Below are 18,959 nucleotides of genomic sequence, written 5' to 3'. Positions count from 1 at the left end.
CCATGCAGGAAAAGCACAAAGTATCCCTGACAGGTGGCCATCCAGCTTCTGTTTAAGATTTTTCAAGGAACGCATTTCTACCACACTCTGAGGCAGAGAGTTCCACTGTTGAACAGTTCATGTGGTCAGGAAGTTCTTCCTAATGTCCTATAATTTGAATCCATTGCTCTTGGTCCTAGTTTCAAGGGCAACAGAAAACAACTCTTCTCCCTCTTCCTTATGACATCCTTTCACATATTTATACATGGCTATAATGTCTCCTCTCAACCTTCTCTTCTGTAGGCTAAACATACTCAGTTCTTTAAGACGCTCCTCATAGGGCATGGTCTCCAGACCTTTGATCATTTTAGTCCCCTCCTCTGAACATGAATAAGCATGAATGGTAGAAAATTATATTGAAAAAAAGATGTTGTAGATTTCAAGTGAAACCTGTATACAACATTCTGAGTCACTTTCCAAAACACCCTGACATGTTCTTCTAATGTGATAACACCCAACACACCAGGAAAAGAAACACATAACAAGTATGACAGAGATGGTTTGGAAATAATGCTTGCGTTTACTGATGAATTTGTTTAATTTCAGTGGCAAACAACTGGGCTGTGTTTTCTGGGCTGTGTGGTCATATTCCAGAAGCGTTCTCTCCTGACATTTCACCCACATCTATGGCAGACATCCTCAGAGGTTGTGAAGTTGCAACAGACCTCACCTTTGAAGATGCCTGCCATAGATGTGGGTGAAACGTCAGGAGGCAATGCTTCTGGAACATGGCCATACAGCCCAGAAAACTCACAGCAACCCAGTGATTCCTGCCATGAAAGCCTTCAACAACACAGAATTAAATATTGATGGTATTAAAAAGTAAACAAATGTTTTATCCTGTTAATTTATACTATATGATTGTGTCAGTTATGGGTTATTTAAGTTGTATATTTGGTTAATTTATTTGGTATTAAGTTTATAGTTAGGTTGTTTGTATATTGTTTGATGTATTTTGTTTTGATGTAATTTGTTGCTATGTTCTTTGTAGGCATTGAACGTTTGCCTTGTGTTGCCCTCTGGCCCTTTGAGGAGATGGGGGGGGGAGGGTGTCTACAAATAAAGCATTATTATTATTATTATTATTATTATTATTATTATTTAATGAACAAAATGTACTTTATGTATAATCTTAGGTCCCATCTCCAAAATATCTCATTATCTAGATACATTTAAAGTGTTGTTGTTCATTCGTTCAGTCGTTTCTGACCAGTCCATGCCAGAGCTCCCTGTTGGTTATCACCATCCCCAGCTCCTTCAAGGTCAATCCAGTCACTTCAAGGATACCATCCATCCATCTTGCCCTTGGTCGGCCCCTCTTCCTTTTTTCTTCCATTTTCCCCAGCATCGTTGTCTTCTCTAAGCTTTCCTTTCTTCTCATGATGTGGCCAAAGTACTTCATCTTGGTCTCTACTATTCTTCCCTCCAATGAGCAGTCAGGCTTTATTTCTTGAAGTATGGACTGGTTGGATCTTCTTGCTGTCCAAGGCACTCTCAGAACTTTCCTCTAGCACCACAGTTCAAAAGCATCAATCTTCCTTCGCTCAGCCTTCCCTAAGGTCCAGCTCTCACATCCGTAGGTGACTACAGGGAATACCATTGATTTGACTATGCAGATCTTTGTTGCCAGTGTGATGTCTCTACTCTTCACTATTTTATCAAGATTTGTCATTGCTCTCCTCCCAAGAAGTAAGCATCTCCTGATTTCGTGGCTGCAGTCTGCGTCTGCACTAATCTTTGCACCTAGAAATACAAAGTCTGTCACTGCCTCCACGTTTTCTCCCTCTATTTCCCAGTTGTCAATCATTCTTGTTGCCATTTAAAGTATTAGTGTTTTGGAAAGAAGTCATCCCAAACATTTTTGGTCCAAAGCATTTTGGGTAAGAGACACTCAACCTGTACGAAGACTTATAACGATGGCAAGTTGGAAGTCACTGCAATTTTTCTGTCCTTTCCCTCTGACTGTGCTTTGCTTTTCTTTCTTTCTCCCTTTGTTTACTTCCTGTTTCCATCTTACCCTCCTTTTATTTACTTTTGTCACTTTATTATATACTAGCTGTACCCTCCACGCAATGCTGTGACCAATCTTCCCTCCCTCTTTCTCTCCTTCCTTCCCTACCTCTTTCCTTCCTTCCCCTCCTTTTTGCTTTCTCTCCATTCTTCTTTCTCTAGTTATTCTTGGACTGCAACTCCCAGCAGTCCTACTGATTGATCTGTCTACCTACTATCTATCTCTATCCAATATATCTATCTATCTATATATCTTATCTATCTGGAGGATTGCTGGGAGTTGCAGTCCAGGAATAGAAAATATGTACGGATTGGGATGCTCTCAAAGAAATCCAAGGAGAAGCAAGCTTGCAATTTGGAAGTAGTGCATTTGAAGCACCCTCCCTGGTCTAGGAGATAATAATAATAATAATAATAATAATAATAATAATAATAATAATAATAATAATGAGGGGACTCAGGGCAGTTACCAGGTAACATCACAAAACATACAAAGTAAAAAAAAAAACAAGATAACCATAAGATTAACAAAACAAAATATAAGCATAAAATTGTCACCATAACATACATATATTAAAGGTAATCCTGCCTGTTCAAGGCAATTAAAAAATTTAAAAGGCCGGGCCAAAATTTGTGCGAGGTCAAAAATTCTAGGGGGCCCGGGAATTAAGTGCAATGCTACGGCAGACAACAATAATATTAGTTAGTTCTGTGTGGGAGGTTTGGCCCAATTCTATTGTTGGTGGGGTTCAGAATGCTCTTTGACTGTAGGTGAACTATAAATCCCAGCAACTACAGCTCCCAAATGTCAAGATTCTATTTCCTCCAAACTCCACCAGTGTTCACATTTTGGGCATTTTGAGTATTCTTGCAGAGTTTGGTCCAGATGCATCATTGTTCGAGTCCACAGTCATATTTGGATGTAGGTGAACTACAACTCCAAAACCAAAGGACACAGCCAACCAAACCCTTCCAGTATTTTCTGTTGGTCATGGGAGAACTGTGTGCCAAGTTTGGTTCAATTCTATCATTGGTGGAGTTCAGAATGCTCTTTGATTGTAAGTAAACTATAAATCCCAGCCACTACAACTCCCAAATGACAAAATCATAATTTTTACCAGGCATTGGCCAACTTGGGCCCTCCTGGTGTTTTGGACTCCAACTCCCACAATTCCTAACAGCCTACCGGCTGTTAGGAATTGTGGGAGTTGGAGTCCAAAACACCAGGAGGGCCCAAGTTGGCCCATGCCTGGTATATACAGACTCTATCTATCTAAATAGGGGAAGGTGGGCCTGCATTGGCTCAGGCAAGGAATATATAAAGAAGGCCCTTTCCCCCTCCCCAAAACCTGCTACCTGGGCTTCTCTTCTTCCCCTCTGGACTAAGCCCTGCCTCTCCGAACCGGAAACAGAAACATTCCGCCAATGAGGGAAAGACCTGCCTCTCTGACAGCCCCATCCCACGACTTCCGGTCTTAGAGCGGAAGCCGGTTTTTCCCACCTTGTTTTATAACTCTATGGAATAGTTTGTCGTAGAACTCTAGAAGGGAAACAGCGTTAAGTGAGAGCCGCCCTGTTGGCGCATGCGCAGTAGGAAGATACTCAAGCGCATGCTCATTGAGGCTTCTAGGGGACTGCCTAGGAAATAAGCTATAGTTCTTTTGCTGGATGGGAAGGTGTATATGGAGCAGCCTGGAGATCATTTTGTGGTCTGAAGAAACTACAGAACCGTCCCACCCATTTCTTGAGGATTTATTTTAATATATATATTAAATATATATATTTAATATATTAATATATTAATATATATATATTGAAATATATATTAAATATATTATATAAATATATAATGAAATATATATATGAAATCAAAATATACAATTTATATATATATATATATATATATATATATTGTATATTTTGATTTCATATATATATTTCAAAATATACAATATATATATATATAGTATATTTTGATTTCATATTATACTGTTCAAGGGCCAAGAGAACAAGCCCTATGAGGAACAGCTGAAAGAGCTGGGCATGTTTAGCCTGCAGAAGAGAAGGCTGAGAGAAGACAGGATGAGGGCCATGAAGAAATGTGTGAGGGGAAGTCATAGGGAGGAGGGAGCAGGCTGCTTTGGAGACTTACTTACTTACTTAGGCGATCCCTCGTTGGACGAGTAAGATGGTCTTCCATTATGGATTTCCTTGTGGGTCCGTATGTGGCTGTGGAGCCCTATTCTTGCTCTGCATCTTCTTCCGCAGTGAGGGCATTGGTTTCCAGGTGGAAGGCGGTCCCGGTCGGGGTTGGCTTGATGCGCCTTCCTCCTGGCACGTTTCTCTCTTTCACCCTCCACTCGTGCCTCCTCAAATTCTGCAGCACTGCTGGTCACAGCTGTCCTCCAGCTGGAGCGCTCAAGGGCCAGGGCTTCCCAGTTCTCAGTGTCTATGCCAGAGTTTTTAAGGTTGGCTTTGAGCCCATCTTTAAATCTCTTTTCCTGTCCACCAACGTTCCGTTTTCCGTTCTTAAGTTCGGAGTAGAGCAACTGCTTTGGGAGACGGTGGTCAGGCATCCGGACAACGTGGCCGGCCCAGCGGAGTTGATGTTGGAGGACCATCGCTTCAATGCTGGTGGTCTTTGCTTCTTCCAGCACACTGACGTTTGTCCGCTTGTCTTCCCAGGAGATTTGCAGGATTTTCCGGAGGCAGCGCTGATGGAAACGTTCCAGGAGCTGCATGTGACTGTTTTTATTTTCTTTGGAAGACGCCTGTGCGTGGGTTTTTTTAATGTGTGGAGGTCAGTGCACAACTGATCAACACACAGTCTTCACAGAGTGAGGTTCCACTGGTGATGTAGTTTAACACAATGACCGTGGCTTCTCAGTCTGTTGCAGCCTTCTTCCACCTTCGCAGCCGTTGTAACATGTGCCATGTTATCCTCCGCCTGCTCCGCTGTTGAGGTCTTTGGGTCTTCGGACTGTGCTTGGTCTGGAACCTCCCCCGCGGCCACTTCTGGGAGTGCACGACTCCAGTTGTTGTGCCTACAGGTTCATCGGAACACGCAAGCCCCCTCACCACGACAAGGTGAAAGTCCATCGAGGGGGTTTGGAGACTAGGACGCAATGGAGCCATGTCTTCAAACGACAGGAAAGGAGATTCCATCTGAACATTAGGAAGAACTTCCTGACTGTGAGAGCTGTTCAGCAGTGGAACTCTCTGCCCTGGAGTGTGACGGAGGCTCCTTCTATGGAGGCTTTTAAACAGAGGCTGGATGGCCATCTGTTGGGGGTGCTTTAAACGTGATTGTCCTGCTTCTTGGCAGAATGGGGTTGGCATTAGGAAGAACTTCCTGACTGTGAGAGCTGTTCAGCAGTGGAACTCTCTGCCCCGGAATGTGGTGAAGGCTCCTTCTATGGAGGTTTTTAAACAGAGGCTGGATGGCCATCTGTTGGGGGTGCTTTAAACGTGATTGTCCTGCTTCTTGGCAGAATGGGGTTGGCATTAGGAAGAACTTCCTGACTGTGAAAGCTGTTCAGCAGCAGAACTCTCTGCCCCAGAATGTGGTGGAGGCTCCTTCTATGGAGGCTTTTAAACAGAGGCTGGATGGCCGTCTGTTGGGGGTGCTTTGAACGTGATTGTCCTGCTTCTTGGCAGAATGGGATTAGACTGGATAATGGCTCACGAGGCCTCTTCTAACCCTAGAAATCTATGAGTCTATAAATAAAGATGATGACTTTTTTTTGTCGCGTCAGGAGTAACTTGAGAAACTGCAAGTCGCTTCTGGTGTGAGAGAATTGGCCGTCTGCAAGGACGTTGCCCAGGGGACGCCCAGATATTTTTATCATCCTTGTGGGAGGCTTCTCTCATGTCCCCGCATGAGGAGCTGGAGTTGATAGAGGGAGCTCATCCGTCTCTCCCCGGATTCGAACCTGCAACCTGTTGGTCTTCAGTCCTGCCGGCACAGGGGTTTAATCCATTGTGCCACCGGGAGCTCCAAGATGATGATGATGATGATTATTATTATTATTACACTGCCAGATAATCCAGTTCAAAGCAGATAATCTGGATGTTCTATGGCAGCGTAGAAGCTGTTTTTATTAATATCACTTTTAACCTAATGCATGTTTCGGTGTTGGGAAATGAGCCCAAAGGTGCATCCACACTGGAGAATTAATGCAGTTTGATACCACTTCAACTGCAGTGGCTCAATACGACTGAATCCTGGGAGCTGTGGTTGCGCTTTTTAGCCTTCTCTGGACAAAGAATGCCGGTACCTCACCAAACTCCAATTTGATATACTGTCATTTTGGCTCCTTTGTTTTTTACTGTGTGTGTGTGTGTGTGTGTATTTAGAACAGGCATGGGCAAACTTGGGCCCTCCAAGTGTTTTGGACTTCCAACTCCCACAATTCCTAATAACCTCAGGCCATTTCCTTTCTCCCTCAGTCCCTTAAAGGAAGGAGCCAGAGGCTGTTAGGAATTGTGGGAGTTGGAGTCCAAAACACCTGGAGGGCCCAAGTTTGCCCATGCCTGATATAGAATCATAGAATAGAATTGGAAAGAACCACATGGGCCATCTAGTCCAACCCCCTGCTATTCACAATCAAAGTACCCCTGACAGATGTCCATCCTGCCTGTTTAAAACCTTCTATCCTTCTACCACACTCTAAGGCAGAGTTCCACTGTTGAAAGCTCATATGTTCAGGAAGTTCTTCCTAATGTTCAGGGGGAATCTCCTTTCCTGTTATTTCAACCCATTGCTCTGAATTCTAGTTTCCAGAGCAGCAGAAAATAAGCCTACTCCTCTTATGATACCCTTTCACATATAGTGTCTCAGTTATTCGACTTTTGCTCATCCAACGTTCTTTATTATCCAACACAGTCTGCCCCCCACCCGGATCCACAGTTGTTTCAATACATTGCAATGTTTTGGTGCTAGATTCATAAATACAGTAATTAGTACATGACGTTACCATGTATTGAACTGCTTTTTCTGCCGATTTGTTGTAAAATATGATGTTTTGGTGCTTAATTTGTAAAATCATAACGTAACGACCTTTAATAGGGTTGTCCTTAACTCCTTATTATCCAACATTTTCACTTATCCAACGTTCTGCTGGCCTGTTTATATTGGATAAGCGAGACTGCTGTACATGGCTATCATGTCTCCTCTCAACCTTCTGTTCTGCAGGCTAAACATACCCAGTTCTTTAAGATGCTCCTCATAGGGCTTGTTCTCCAGACCTTTGATCATTTCCGTCACCCTCTGGATACCTTCCAGCTTGTCAATATCTCTTTTGAACTGTGAGGCCCAGAATTGGACACAGAAAGCAGAATACAAAGGCACTGTGACTTCCCTTGATCAGGACACTATACTCCTTTTGATACAGCCCAAAATCCCATTGGCTTTTTAAGTTGCTGCATCACACTGTTGTTATTATTATTATTATTTCTAAATTTTCTTCTCTCCTTGAAGTGACTAAGGACAGCTTCCAAATACAAACACAAATATTCAATGCCATATACAATCACTGTTGGTTCATGTTGTCCATGAAGACTCCAAGATCTATAATAGAATCATAGTTGGAAGAGATCTCATGGGCCATCCAGTCCAACACCCCATGGGGTCAAAATGATCACAACAACTGTGAGTAAAAATCTCAGAACCACACAGGGGAAACTGCAGAAAGCTGGGACCAATGTAACAAAGGCTACCATCAGTAACACACTACGCCGCCAGAGACTCAGATCCTGCAGTGCTAGACATGCCCCCCTGTTTAAGCCAGAACATGTCCGGGGCTGAAGTTTGCTAGAGAGCATTTGGATAATCCAGAAGAGTATTGGGAGAATGTCATATGGTCAGATGGAACCAAAGTAGAACCGTTTGGCAGAAACAACTTAGCGTGTTTGGAGGAGAAAAAATGCCGAGTTGCATCCAAAGAACACCATACCTACTGTGGTACTGTGAAGCATGGGGATGGCAACATCATGCTTTGGTGCTGTTTCTCTGCAAAGGGACCAGGGCGACTGATCCGTGTACATAAAAGAATGAATGGGGTCATGTATTGTGAGATTTTGAGTGCAAACCTCCTTCCATCAGCAAGGGCACTGAAGATGAAACGTGGCTGGGACTTTCAGCATGACAATGATCTCAAGCACACCACCAGGGCAATGAAGGAGTGGCTTGGTAAGAAGCATTTCAAGGTCCTGGATTGGCCTAGCCAGTCTCCAGATCTCAACCCTATAGACAAACTTTGGAGGGAGTTGAAAGTCCATGTTGCCCAAAATATCACTGCTCTTGAGATCTGCATGGAGGAGTGGGCCAGCATATCAACAACAGTGTGTGCCAATCTTGTGAGGACTTAGAGAAAATGTCTGACCTCTGTCATTGCCGATGAAGGATATATAACAAATTATTGAGATGAACTTTTGTTATGGGCCAAATACTTATTTTCCACCATGATTTGCAAATAAATTTGTTAAAAATCAGACGTGATTTTCTGGATGTGTTTTCTCATGTTGTCTCTCATAGTTGAGTTCTACCTATGATGTCAGTTACAGGCCTCTCATCTTTATAAGTGGGAGAACTTGAATAATTGGTATCTGACTACTTTTTTTCCCTCACTGTATTTTAGATTGCACATCTTTGACAGGACCAACTTGTGGTTGTTTTATTTATAAAGTGCCAGGTATATTGATGTGTGCTATATAAATAAAAGATAATTACCCTTAAAAAAAACCCAGGAATCCATGGTCTATTTCTTATTTCTGTTTCTATAGCTAGCAGTAGTGGTTTTACAAATTCCCTTTTTTGTGTGCTAGCAGTTTTTCTCCTTAAAGCCTTTCCCTCTGCACAGCATCTCAAGAAAGGCTAATACTTTCCACAGCAGGATGTTGATTACCATTTTTCTAAACCAAAACAAGTTCTCATACATTTCACTACATGTTGTACATTTAAAAATGCAAAAACTAAAACACAGTGCGTACAGAGAAACAGAACATAAATTTACTTGCATACAATTTAATGTTTGTTAAAAGTAACAAGTCATATACAGCTATCACAAGCAGTTTTTCATTCAGTATTGCCAACAAAAAGAGATAGAGAAAATCTGCAATAGAAGTAGGCACATCTTGTTTGTAAGAGGTGATCATCCATTCATTAAGCTGTATAATGAAATGGGGAGGGGGAATCAGGTGACAAAGTAACAATTTCAAAACTTATATTGAAACACTTAAAATGTCAAAACATAGATGAAAGTTGGTCTTTGAAAATATTGCACCACAAAAATGGACTTCTATCCTCTCGCCAGTGTTAAATTACATTGCACATGGACAGTTGAAGGGCTTTCCCACTGGATCAAACTTGGAGAAACATTTTTTTAGAAAGGATACTTGGCCTGTTGCACAATGAACCCTTATGAGAGCTTTTGTTCCTTCTGATGAAGCTATTAAGGAAGCCCTTTTTCTTCACAGTTCCACAGCTGTCTCTTTTGCAAAGCAGTTCCTCTTGCAACATGACCAGCTACCATTCTGTCCAGATGTAACACTAAGAAAAGCCAATTCTCAGCCTCCACAGCAAGACCACACAAGGCCTAGTTTAAATACACACAATTTCAGGATCAACATTTTACTGCAAGTGTAAAAAAAATATGAAAAAGCAATTTTTGCTTGAATATTATACATCAGACAGCCCCAATTATGAAAAAAATTAAAAATGGTATAGAAAATGAAATATTTACTGAACTAATGCTATTTTAAAATTTTTAAAACTGACCATTTAAGTATCGGCAATTGTCCCCTTCTGCTATATAATTTAGCTTCCGCATACTAAGATAAAATTAAAACCTAGAAGATAGCTTGAGAACAAAAACAACCAAAATATATAAAATGGAAGGATTTTTTTTTGCATTCTTCAATGCAAAGACACTGGACATAGTTCAGCAGATGCTGCTGGCAGAATCTTCAATCCATTTCAGTGGGATCTAAATAGGAATTACACCAAAATCTGCAGTCGTAATGCAGGCATACCAAAGAAGAAACCTCATTGAACTCAGTGGAATGTAATCCTGTATAAACATGCATACAGTTGGGCTGTGTGTCCCACTAAAACAGACAAAGTACAGAGGTGGTACATATGGCTTGGACCCACTGTTGTTTCATGTTTGCCAAAGCCACAGAACATAATGTCCTGGACATATCATAGAGGCTATCCAGCAATAAAACAAAGAAAAAGTGTGCGTTTATGCCATTTGACAAGTGCAATATTAACAATTTCAAAAGTAATACAGCATAACTAATAACAATCACAGTTACTGAATAGGTGCAGCAGAACTAGACAAAAAATACTTTTCCGTGAATTTAAAAAAAAACAAAACTACTACTTGGTCTGTAAAAGAGCCTTCTTTTGTATGGTGTCACAGCTGTACTACATATCAAAAAAGTAACATTTAATCCTGCCCACCTCACCTCCTTGCAAACATACACATTAAGGACCACTAGTCAAGTTTTACTCTACAGACCCTGTTGCATTCTGAAGTTTCATGTTTGAAGAGATGTGAAAACATTAATGTGAGAAGACTACTGTATGTGTGTGTGTATCTCTGAAAGATCAGCAGGTGACAAAGATCTGAAGAGCTACTATGAAGTACATTGAAAATTGAGGACAGCACAAAATGCCAGATTTAAGCTTTTATATGATAACACAGCAACAAATAGGAATAACTTGAATCCACGCAGCAGTTGCAGGCATAAGGAACTGCATGTGTGGTTTGATTCAAATCATTTCTAGATACAGATCTGTTTGCTCACCAGATCCAGCTTGCATTACTATCTGAAGAGGTGCATTGCTTCACCTAATTCACTGCTGCCAGAATCTACTGAGAACACTTCCTACCAGAAATTTTCACTGCATAGAAGGAATAAGAGACCTGTGTGTTTTCTAGAAACTGCACATATATATAGATCAATGATTCCCACATTTAAGTCTTCCGGATGTTTTGACTTCAACTCCCAGAAGCCCTGCCTGCCTTGGTCTATAATAATCAGGGCTTCTAGAAGTCCAAAATACCTAGAAGGCCAAAGTTTGGGCATCACTGCTATAGATCCTATTCATGTAATGTTTACCATGGTTTTGTTTCCTTAAGCTATAAGTTGTTTCCTTAAGTCATAAGCTAGTGTATGAAAACTTTGATTTCCAAAAAAATTGTGTTATCCACAGTTGAAGTATAACACCTGCACTAAGCAAATCATAGTAAACAAATCAGTTTTCTTTCTCTGCTTGTATGTTGAAGAGGAAGTTATCTGATTCCTTCCTATAGGCTGTCAAGGGGAAGGGCTTGCCTTGGCAAGGTAGACCCACAACTTCCCTGTTGTCTTGTAAAACAGAAAGATGAACCAGAGTTCTGCATAACTGTGAATAAACTACGTGCCAATGCTTTTGTAAATGGAATGCTTTTGTAAATGGTTCTGTTTGAACTAAATTCTTGCCTTGTTGTTCCAAAACAAATTAGGAATTGTAAATCCAAAACAAACCGTCATCTGCAAATCCTGGATCCTTTTGAAGTAACAAGCCAAGATCCTCAGTAAGGTCAACATGCCATTGCTGGTTTGTTTAGTTGCCATGGTGGTTGAGAAAAACAAAATGAGAAAATGAACTGCATGCCCAATCATATAGCTTACTCATGGTAAATTAGAATGATATTGAATTCTTGCTTATCATTCTGTTCAAACACAGCTTGTGTGTTTGAGACCAGAGAGAATTAAGGCAAAAGACAACTATGGTTAAGTGATGTATCTGAGCTGGGCTTGAAATACTGGAAAACGTAGTAATTTTTGTGCATATCCTCTTCTAATTCACCTAATTTGTTGAATTAAATAAACATGTATTCTGGGCACGAGTATTATGTCAGCACTTTAGTAATCATCAAAAATGAGCTGTTTCTAGCAGCTAAACCTGCCCACCCATTGCTAATCAATGAGTTTATGTACATTTCAAAGCCAAACAGAGCTACCTAATGTTCCATTACTTTTACAAATCTTCAGTATAAAAAGTGATGTAAAAAAGTACTATGCAACTGAGACAAAATCCAAATCGCCCATTGCTTGAAGAGTTATCTGCCAAGAAACCTGGATACGAAAGCCATATGAAAACAGAAGCCACCAACTTCTCAGTGTAAGCTTCCAAGAACTGCATGCACTAATCCATTTGGGTTATCCTATCAGCCACATTCTCATGGGATTTAGGCACAGGATCCTATTGTTTAGTAGCATGCAAGAAGCTACTAATCTGACACGAGTAAATTAATTTGCACAGCTGCAGACCTGCCAAGTATACATTTTGTATCTTTCTAAGGACAACGTTATGCTGTGGCCAGAGAGCCCCTTACTCTAATTAACCTCCAACTAAAATCCACAGGTAGAATTCATATTAGGATTTCTGTCTGCTCCCTGCCATTGAATAGCAGCATCCTTCCCTTGCAATATCACACAGTGCTTCTGAAACTTTCTATGTAAAGGGTTGTACAAGCTCCAAAGCTCTTTTGATGCTGGCTTATCCCTCCTGTTCCTAAATAGTGAACCCCCACACTACTGGCTTTAACAATACTCTCTCCTTTATTTTATGGAAAATCCAAGCACATAGTTTGACTGTAGATCTGTCAACACATCAAGTAATTAAAAAAACATGATAGGAGCCTTTTTTTACCACTGGCAGCCTTGAGACAAGTGCTGTTTGTCAAAGGGAACCGTTGTAATGATAGATCAGGGGGCAACTGAAGCCTGCTATGCAAAAAATCATCTTCGTTTTATCCTGATCTAACAAATAACCACTTTTACTGTAACAGGAATATATAGTCAGCAATATAAAGACAAACTACAAAAGAATATGGTTTACAGAGTCCATGAAGCCCCAATGTGTACACAGTAAAAAACAAACTCTGCTCAACAAGGCTGCCTTTTCTTTCACACAAATCATACCATGTCTAATCATAATTTACTTCGTTACATGAAGATATCTAGACTGCTTTTAAATTTATAGTCAATTCCTGTGCAAACTGCAGTGTGGCTAGTCTTCTCAGTGCCAAAGTTAACTGTAACTTGATTATAATTGGAAGCATAGGACTATGATTTCTTTTTTTTCTTTTTAGGCATGCTTATTGCTGTAAAAAATAATAATAAGCCAACCCTACAAATCATTGCGCAAGTATTTTAATAAGATTCGCACACATTTCAAAAAATTCTATTGTGTGGCTCCCTGATCTTGGGGTCAACTCAGCTGCAGATGAGTCGAGGGAAGAGGTCACCGAGGAGGTAAGAGACATATCAGAGGATTTTCCTTGAGCATCAGTGTCCAAATCTTTCTGACAAGATTTGTAGTTTGTCACAGAGCCTGACCTCTGGGGAGTAGCAGTCCCAGATTTGACTTCATTAATTTCATCTAGAGAAAAGAGAACAATTTAAAATGTATGGCAGCCAGACGAGACAGTAACAATGATTGGAAAAATAAGACAGACTGGAAAATGTAGATCACTATGGTGATATATCTCCAGGGTGACCCAATCTAGTTCAATAAATCAAGTGTGGGCAGTCTGGAATGAATATAAGCTCTTTTAACTGACTGGGTAGTGTTAACCATAAAAATTTGCTTGGCTGGATTAAACTGCAGTTTATCTACCCCAGTGCTCCCATAAACTAGGCAGCCAGTAAGATCACAAGCACATTACAATGGTAATCTCATCTTATATAAGTACAGATAGGTTCTGTAAGGTTTGTTCTTAAGTAGAATTTGTATTTAAATCGGAACAGGTACACTTTTAAGTGTAGCTCCAGCCCTGTATATATAGGGGGGGGGGGGGGAGAGAGCACGAGCACTTTGGACAGTATAGGATAGGATAGGATAGCATAGGGAATGCTACCTGTGCCCCTGTTCAGAAATTTTCATGTAGCCAGCATAACTGCATGGAGTGCCATTATCTTCTCACAGAAGCGGTACCTATTGATCTACTCACATTTGCATGTTTTCGAACTGCTAGGTAGGTAGAAGCTGGGCCTAACAGCAGAAACTCACCTCGCTCCCTGAATTTGAATTGCCAACCTTTTGGTCAGCAAGTTTAATAGCTCATTGGTTTCACCTGTTGCACCACCAGGAGGCCCAACAGCCTCTGAATACAAGAGTGCAAATAACAAACAGTGGCACCCAGTATCTGTAAGGGATAAATTCTCAGCCAGACTGTGGTTAATGAAGTGCCAGTTAATTTTCTTACTTCCAGTCATAGCATACTATAGTTTTGTTGTAGAACCTAGAGATATCCTTTCTAGGAATTTGATAGGTCCTCCAAACAATTCCATTGTAATTTCTGGTGGAAGTATACCATAGAATCACCCGTAGGACTTAACAAATTACTTCCCATCTGTTCCCCACAAGTATAGATAAATGAAACTGCAGGTACTGGTTTAGTGGTTACAGGGATCTTACTGTACTAAAAACACATCACTGATTTCCACACAGGAAAAAACACAGTAAGAATATTAAATTTCTTTTCACAAGCAAACAATTAAATGCATATAATCAGGTTCACATACCATCAATGCTACGGAAATCCAATAGGTAAGTCCTACTGTCCACCTGGTATAACTGTAGACTCATTTTGGAATAAGTGCCAGTCACTGGATTCTTCCTTCGAACACGCAAATAGTATGGATTTACAACCTAAGAAGCAGAATTGAATATTAATTTGTACCATAAAATTTCAAGCAAAAAACAACTGTTGTGAAGTCAGCCCATACTGTCACTGTTTGTGGAACTGAGACTAAAGCAAGCTCACCTTCCATTCATAATCCAACTGTTTGATTGCTCGACAAACTTCTGCCATTATGTCATTTGGTCGACTCTGACTCCGAATTCCCAAATGCCACTTAGCTCTTCTGACTCCTTGGTGTTTGGACTTCTGTGGGTTTAGCTCATCAAGCGTATGCCGCTGCCTTGGTAGTTCAGCAACTAAAAATGGCACTCTTTCGGGGTGGGGGCGCGAGAAGTGATCATCAAGAAAGGAATCTGGTGGGCTTGTTGCCAAGTAAAAGTCTTTAGCCTCATTCATTATTCTCCGGTTATCTATAATCAAGTGGTAGGCAACAGCTAAAGGATCCTGATGATTTCGATTATACAAACAGCCGAGAACTTCCTCCTCTGTGCATTCAAATTTCTCACAGACCTCTTTTAAGGCTTCATCATCAATCATGGTTGAACTGTACGATGGGTCTTCAGGAAAGAGGTACTTAGGGAGGTCGAGCTTGAACCAGTCATGTTCCCTAGATGCAAAACAACAGTCATTTTACAATCCAGCTGTTCCACTCCTTAATATTGTACATACTCAAGTACAAGTCCAGAAATTTTAGTAAAAACATGTTCTGATTTATCCACAGGTTGATGTAAGTACTGTACTATAACATTCATGAAAAAAGGAACCATCCTCTTTTTGGAGCACAGTGTGATAGGCGAGAACTAAGTCTGCCTTGGTAAAATCATAAAAATATTGAATCATTGAGTTGGAAGAGACTTCAAGGGCCATCCAGTCCAACCCTCTGTCAAGAAGCAAGAAAATTGCATTCAAATCACATTCAAATCGCCATCCCAACAGATGGCCATCCAGCCTCTGTTTAAAAGCCTTCAAAGAAGGAGCCTCCACCACGCTCCAGGGCAGAGAGTTCCACTGCTGAACGGTTCCCATAATTAGGAAGTTCTTCCTAATGTTCAGGTGGAATCTCCTTTGCTGCAGTTTGAAGCCATTGTTCCACATCCTAGTCTCCAGGGCAGCAGAAAACAAGCTTGCTCTCTCCTCCCTATGACTTCCCCTCACATATTTATACATGGCCACCCTGTCTCCTCTCAGCCTTCTCTTCTGCAGGTTCTGGAAGTTCTCTTTTGCAGAGCCTAAAAGAAGCTCTGTCTCCATCTACTTCCTCCACTGAAATGCATTTTCCAAAGTGTGGGTGGACAAATGGCGGAGAAGGAACAAGAAGGGCTGGCCTTGATGTGGCACTGGTACTTCCCCCCTCCATGGAATGACCCTCGACTTATCCATGGGACACATCGCCATCCTTTTTTCCCCCAAAACCTTTCCTCAGCCTATACATGAGGTCAGCTTGTATATGAGTATATACGGCAAACATTTTACTAACAAAATATTGCAAACACAGATGAATATTTTATGATTTGCTTTTACTCTCAATCTGAAAGTGACATTTGATTCAGCTCATGACATAAAATAGTGCTAACTGCTGAAATTGTGCTAATAAAACATTCATCAAAAGAATAAATTTCTTTCTAAAATATCTTCCTATTTATTAAATGGCAACAATTTATCATATCCTCCTAAGTATTATTTCTGATTGACCTTTTTCCAGCAGTTAAAAGTGCAGCTTGCTAAAACACAAAACATGTTTTACAACCCAATTTCAAACTTTTCTTTAAAATGTAGCGATTCAGTTGCAACATTGTTTTAGATTTATTGCTGTATACATGTTAGTTCCAAAAAAGCCCACAATGTTATTTTTTAAATCTAATGTAAAATCAACATAGTATGACTCTAAAAACAGTATTTTATGTGTTCAAAGTACTGAAACAACAACAAAATCAGAAATATTTCAGATGCTTAAAATAACAACAAAAATGGCATCCTGAAAACATCTTTAAAAACACAAATTCAAGGAGAAAAGTATCAAAATTGGCCCAAAATACATAATTAATGTTATATTTGATACAAAGCTGCTTAAAAAAATAAGCATTAGTTTTATGTACTCTTCATATGCAAATAATTGCATTGAAACGTTCATTAATGTACAGTATGGTGTGTTACAATACAAAAGAAACTAGATTATACCAATTATAGCATGATCACAGAATCAGAATTTGCAGTTCAGACATAATGCTAGTTCAGGAATTCAGGAATGCGAGTGCCAAAACTTAGATGCTTATGTTTTATCCTCCCACTCATTCTTCCAGTACAATCAAAAGAAAGAGAAACTATTTATTTATTTATTTCCAGCATATGTACCCCGTCCTTCTCAATCCCCAAAGGGGGACTCAGGGAGGCTTACATCGCCAGCAATTCGATGCCAACACATATAGCATACATACACAATATATCACAACATTACACATTAAATAAAACAATTAAGTTAAAAATCCATTTTAAAACATTACATAAAATTTCCAGGTTTAAATTAATCTCCGTCTACTGTTACATATGAATCAGACAAAACTGTTTAACAATAAACGACGATTTACTGAAACAAGCCAAGGTTGACCTATGTTGGCTTATTTCAAGCAACCACTGATAAACGAACAGCAGTTTGGTCTGGTTAGGAAGCAATGAAAACCTGCAGCTTGTTCAGGAAGTAGATATTTGCTCATGGCAGTTCTAGAAAAAGGGAAGAAAACTCTAAAAATAGTTCGGTAATATATTTAGCTAATTTCACAATCATAGCCAGTTCACCATGATTAATATTATGCCCAAATGAGGACAATGTCAGCAGATGGGGCAGTAAATCTGACATAAATGTTTATAATTAGGTCAATATATACATATGGTGGTGAGACATACCTTATATCTCTTATTGTAGCTCTCTTCATAGGATCCACCTGTAGCATGTGTTTCAAAAGGCTAATTACTGCTGGATTCAGGTACTGAGGAGTATAAAAGATACCATCACATATCTTCTTAAAAAGTGTTGGCACATGATCATCGTCAAACGGGAGGGTTCCACATAACAGAGCATAAAGTATAACTCCACTGCTCCAGATATCCACTTCTGGGCCTGCATATAATCTGGAAAATGGAACTTGCAGTGAATTTTAATCACGTAACAATGTCTACATGAAACTTCTTAGTCTGTTATGCTTTCTATGGTTAACAGAAGAAAATACGCAAAGTATTGAATTGCATGTGTTTTGACATTTGTTAATATAAAATGGACACAAATGCTATGCAGTGACATAGTACTTGTTGCATTCCAAGGCTGAGAACCACCTTTGTACTTAACACACACTCCAGTCCAAGGTAAAATAGCAAAGCAGTTATTGAAGAACATATATGAGAAGCAATTCAGCAAAATAATATGAAAAACCCAAGTCCAAATATAAGGAACAATCCACAGAAATCAAAGTACAGGAGTAGCATCAAAACCCAGGAATACAAAAGCAGAATAAATCCAAAACATGAAATTCAGAAACAGTCCTCAAAACCTGGAATCAAGAAATATGAACAAAAGGAAACATGGAACTAAAAATCCCTTGACTTGACCATAGGTCTTTACTCAACACCAGCATTGCCTGGACTAATGGGCCCATCTGCTGGGCTAGCTAATATAGAACGAAAATCATGCCTTCTCCCCTGAGAACATGATAAAAATTTCTTGACCTTTGTACTCTCTCTTGAGAAATACTATGTTGACAGAACGTAAATCTCCTAACTGCTCATTAGACTGTCCACCTGGAATTTTATTATCATCCTCTGAGCTCAGATCTGCTCCTGATCTTGCTTCCTTAGTGAACTGCCTTTCAGGAATGTGGCCTTCAGACATCGACTGCTCAGTTTCAGGGCTTAAAATCTCTTGCTGGGTCTCTGCTGACTTGCAGACCCAGAATCCCCAGTGTCATCAGAATGACCAACAGGTCCAGAATCCCAAGAGAGGTCAGGTGCAAGCACATTCATAGGCTGAACTACAACAGTACTGTAATGAGAAACACCTGGATCTAAATAATGCTCAAGTATACACTGGGGCACTTTAATCAACCAAGTACAAACTGGCATACCTGCAACACTATAAAAATGAGGCAGGAATGGAGAACCTTGGATCCTTCTTATGTTGAGCTATTATTTCCATCAGACCTCACCATTTCTCAGGTGAGA

At 40.2% G+C, this 18,959-nt stretch overlaps 2 protein-coding genes across 2 annotated transcripts in view; both read right to left on the bottom strand.

Moving 5' to 3' along the window:
* TTC33 (tetratricopeptide repeat domain 33) overlaps positions 1–3,510 on the bottom strand; it is a 37,783-nt gene extending 34,273 nt beyond the window's left edge. The window contains exon 1 of the mRNA XM_060761425.2: positions 3,406–3,510. The gene's annotated coding sequence lies outside the window, so the exon portion shown is untranslated. The remainder of the gene's footprint in view (positions 1–3,405) is intronic.
* A 5,543-nt stretch (positions 3,511–9,053) lies between these two features.
* The window catches only part of PRKAA1 (protein kinase AMP-activated catalytic subunit alpha 1), a 36,549-nt gene continuing 26,643 nt past the window's right edge, over positions 9,054–18,959 (bottom strand). Inside the window, exons 6-9 of the mRNA XM_067464626.1 lie at positions 17,652–17,876; positions 14,874–15,357; positions 14,632–14,758; positions 9,054–13,486 (exon numbers count right to left, since the gene is read on the bottom strand). Of these exons, the coding sequence (XP_067320727.1) occupies positions 13,242–13,486; positions 14,632–14,758; positions 14,874–15,357; positions 17,652–17,876 (1,081 nt within the window). The 3' untranslated portion in view covers positions 9,054–13,241. The remainder of the gene's footprint in view (positions 13,487–14,631; positions 14,759–14,873; positions 15,358–17,651; positions 17,877–18,959) is intronic.

Source organism: Anolis sagrei, chromosome 2, assembly GCF_037176765.1.
Source record: "Anolis sagrei isolate rAnoSag1 chromosome 2, rAnoSag1.mat, whole genome shotgun sequence".
Classification (NCBI taxonomy): domain Eukaryota; kingdom Metazoa; phylum Chordata; class Lepidosauria; order Squamata; family Dactyloidae; genus Anolis; species Anolis sagrei.
The sequence above is the reverse complement of the archived record's forward strand: the minus strand, read 5'-3'. Positions and strand labels throughout refer to the sequence as shown.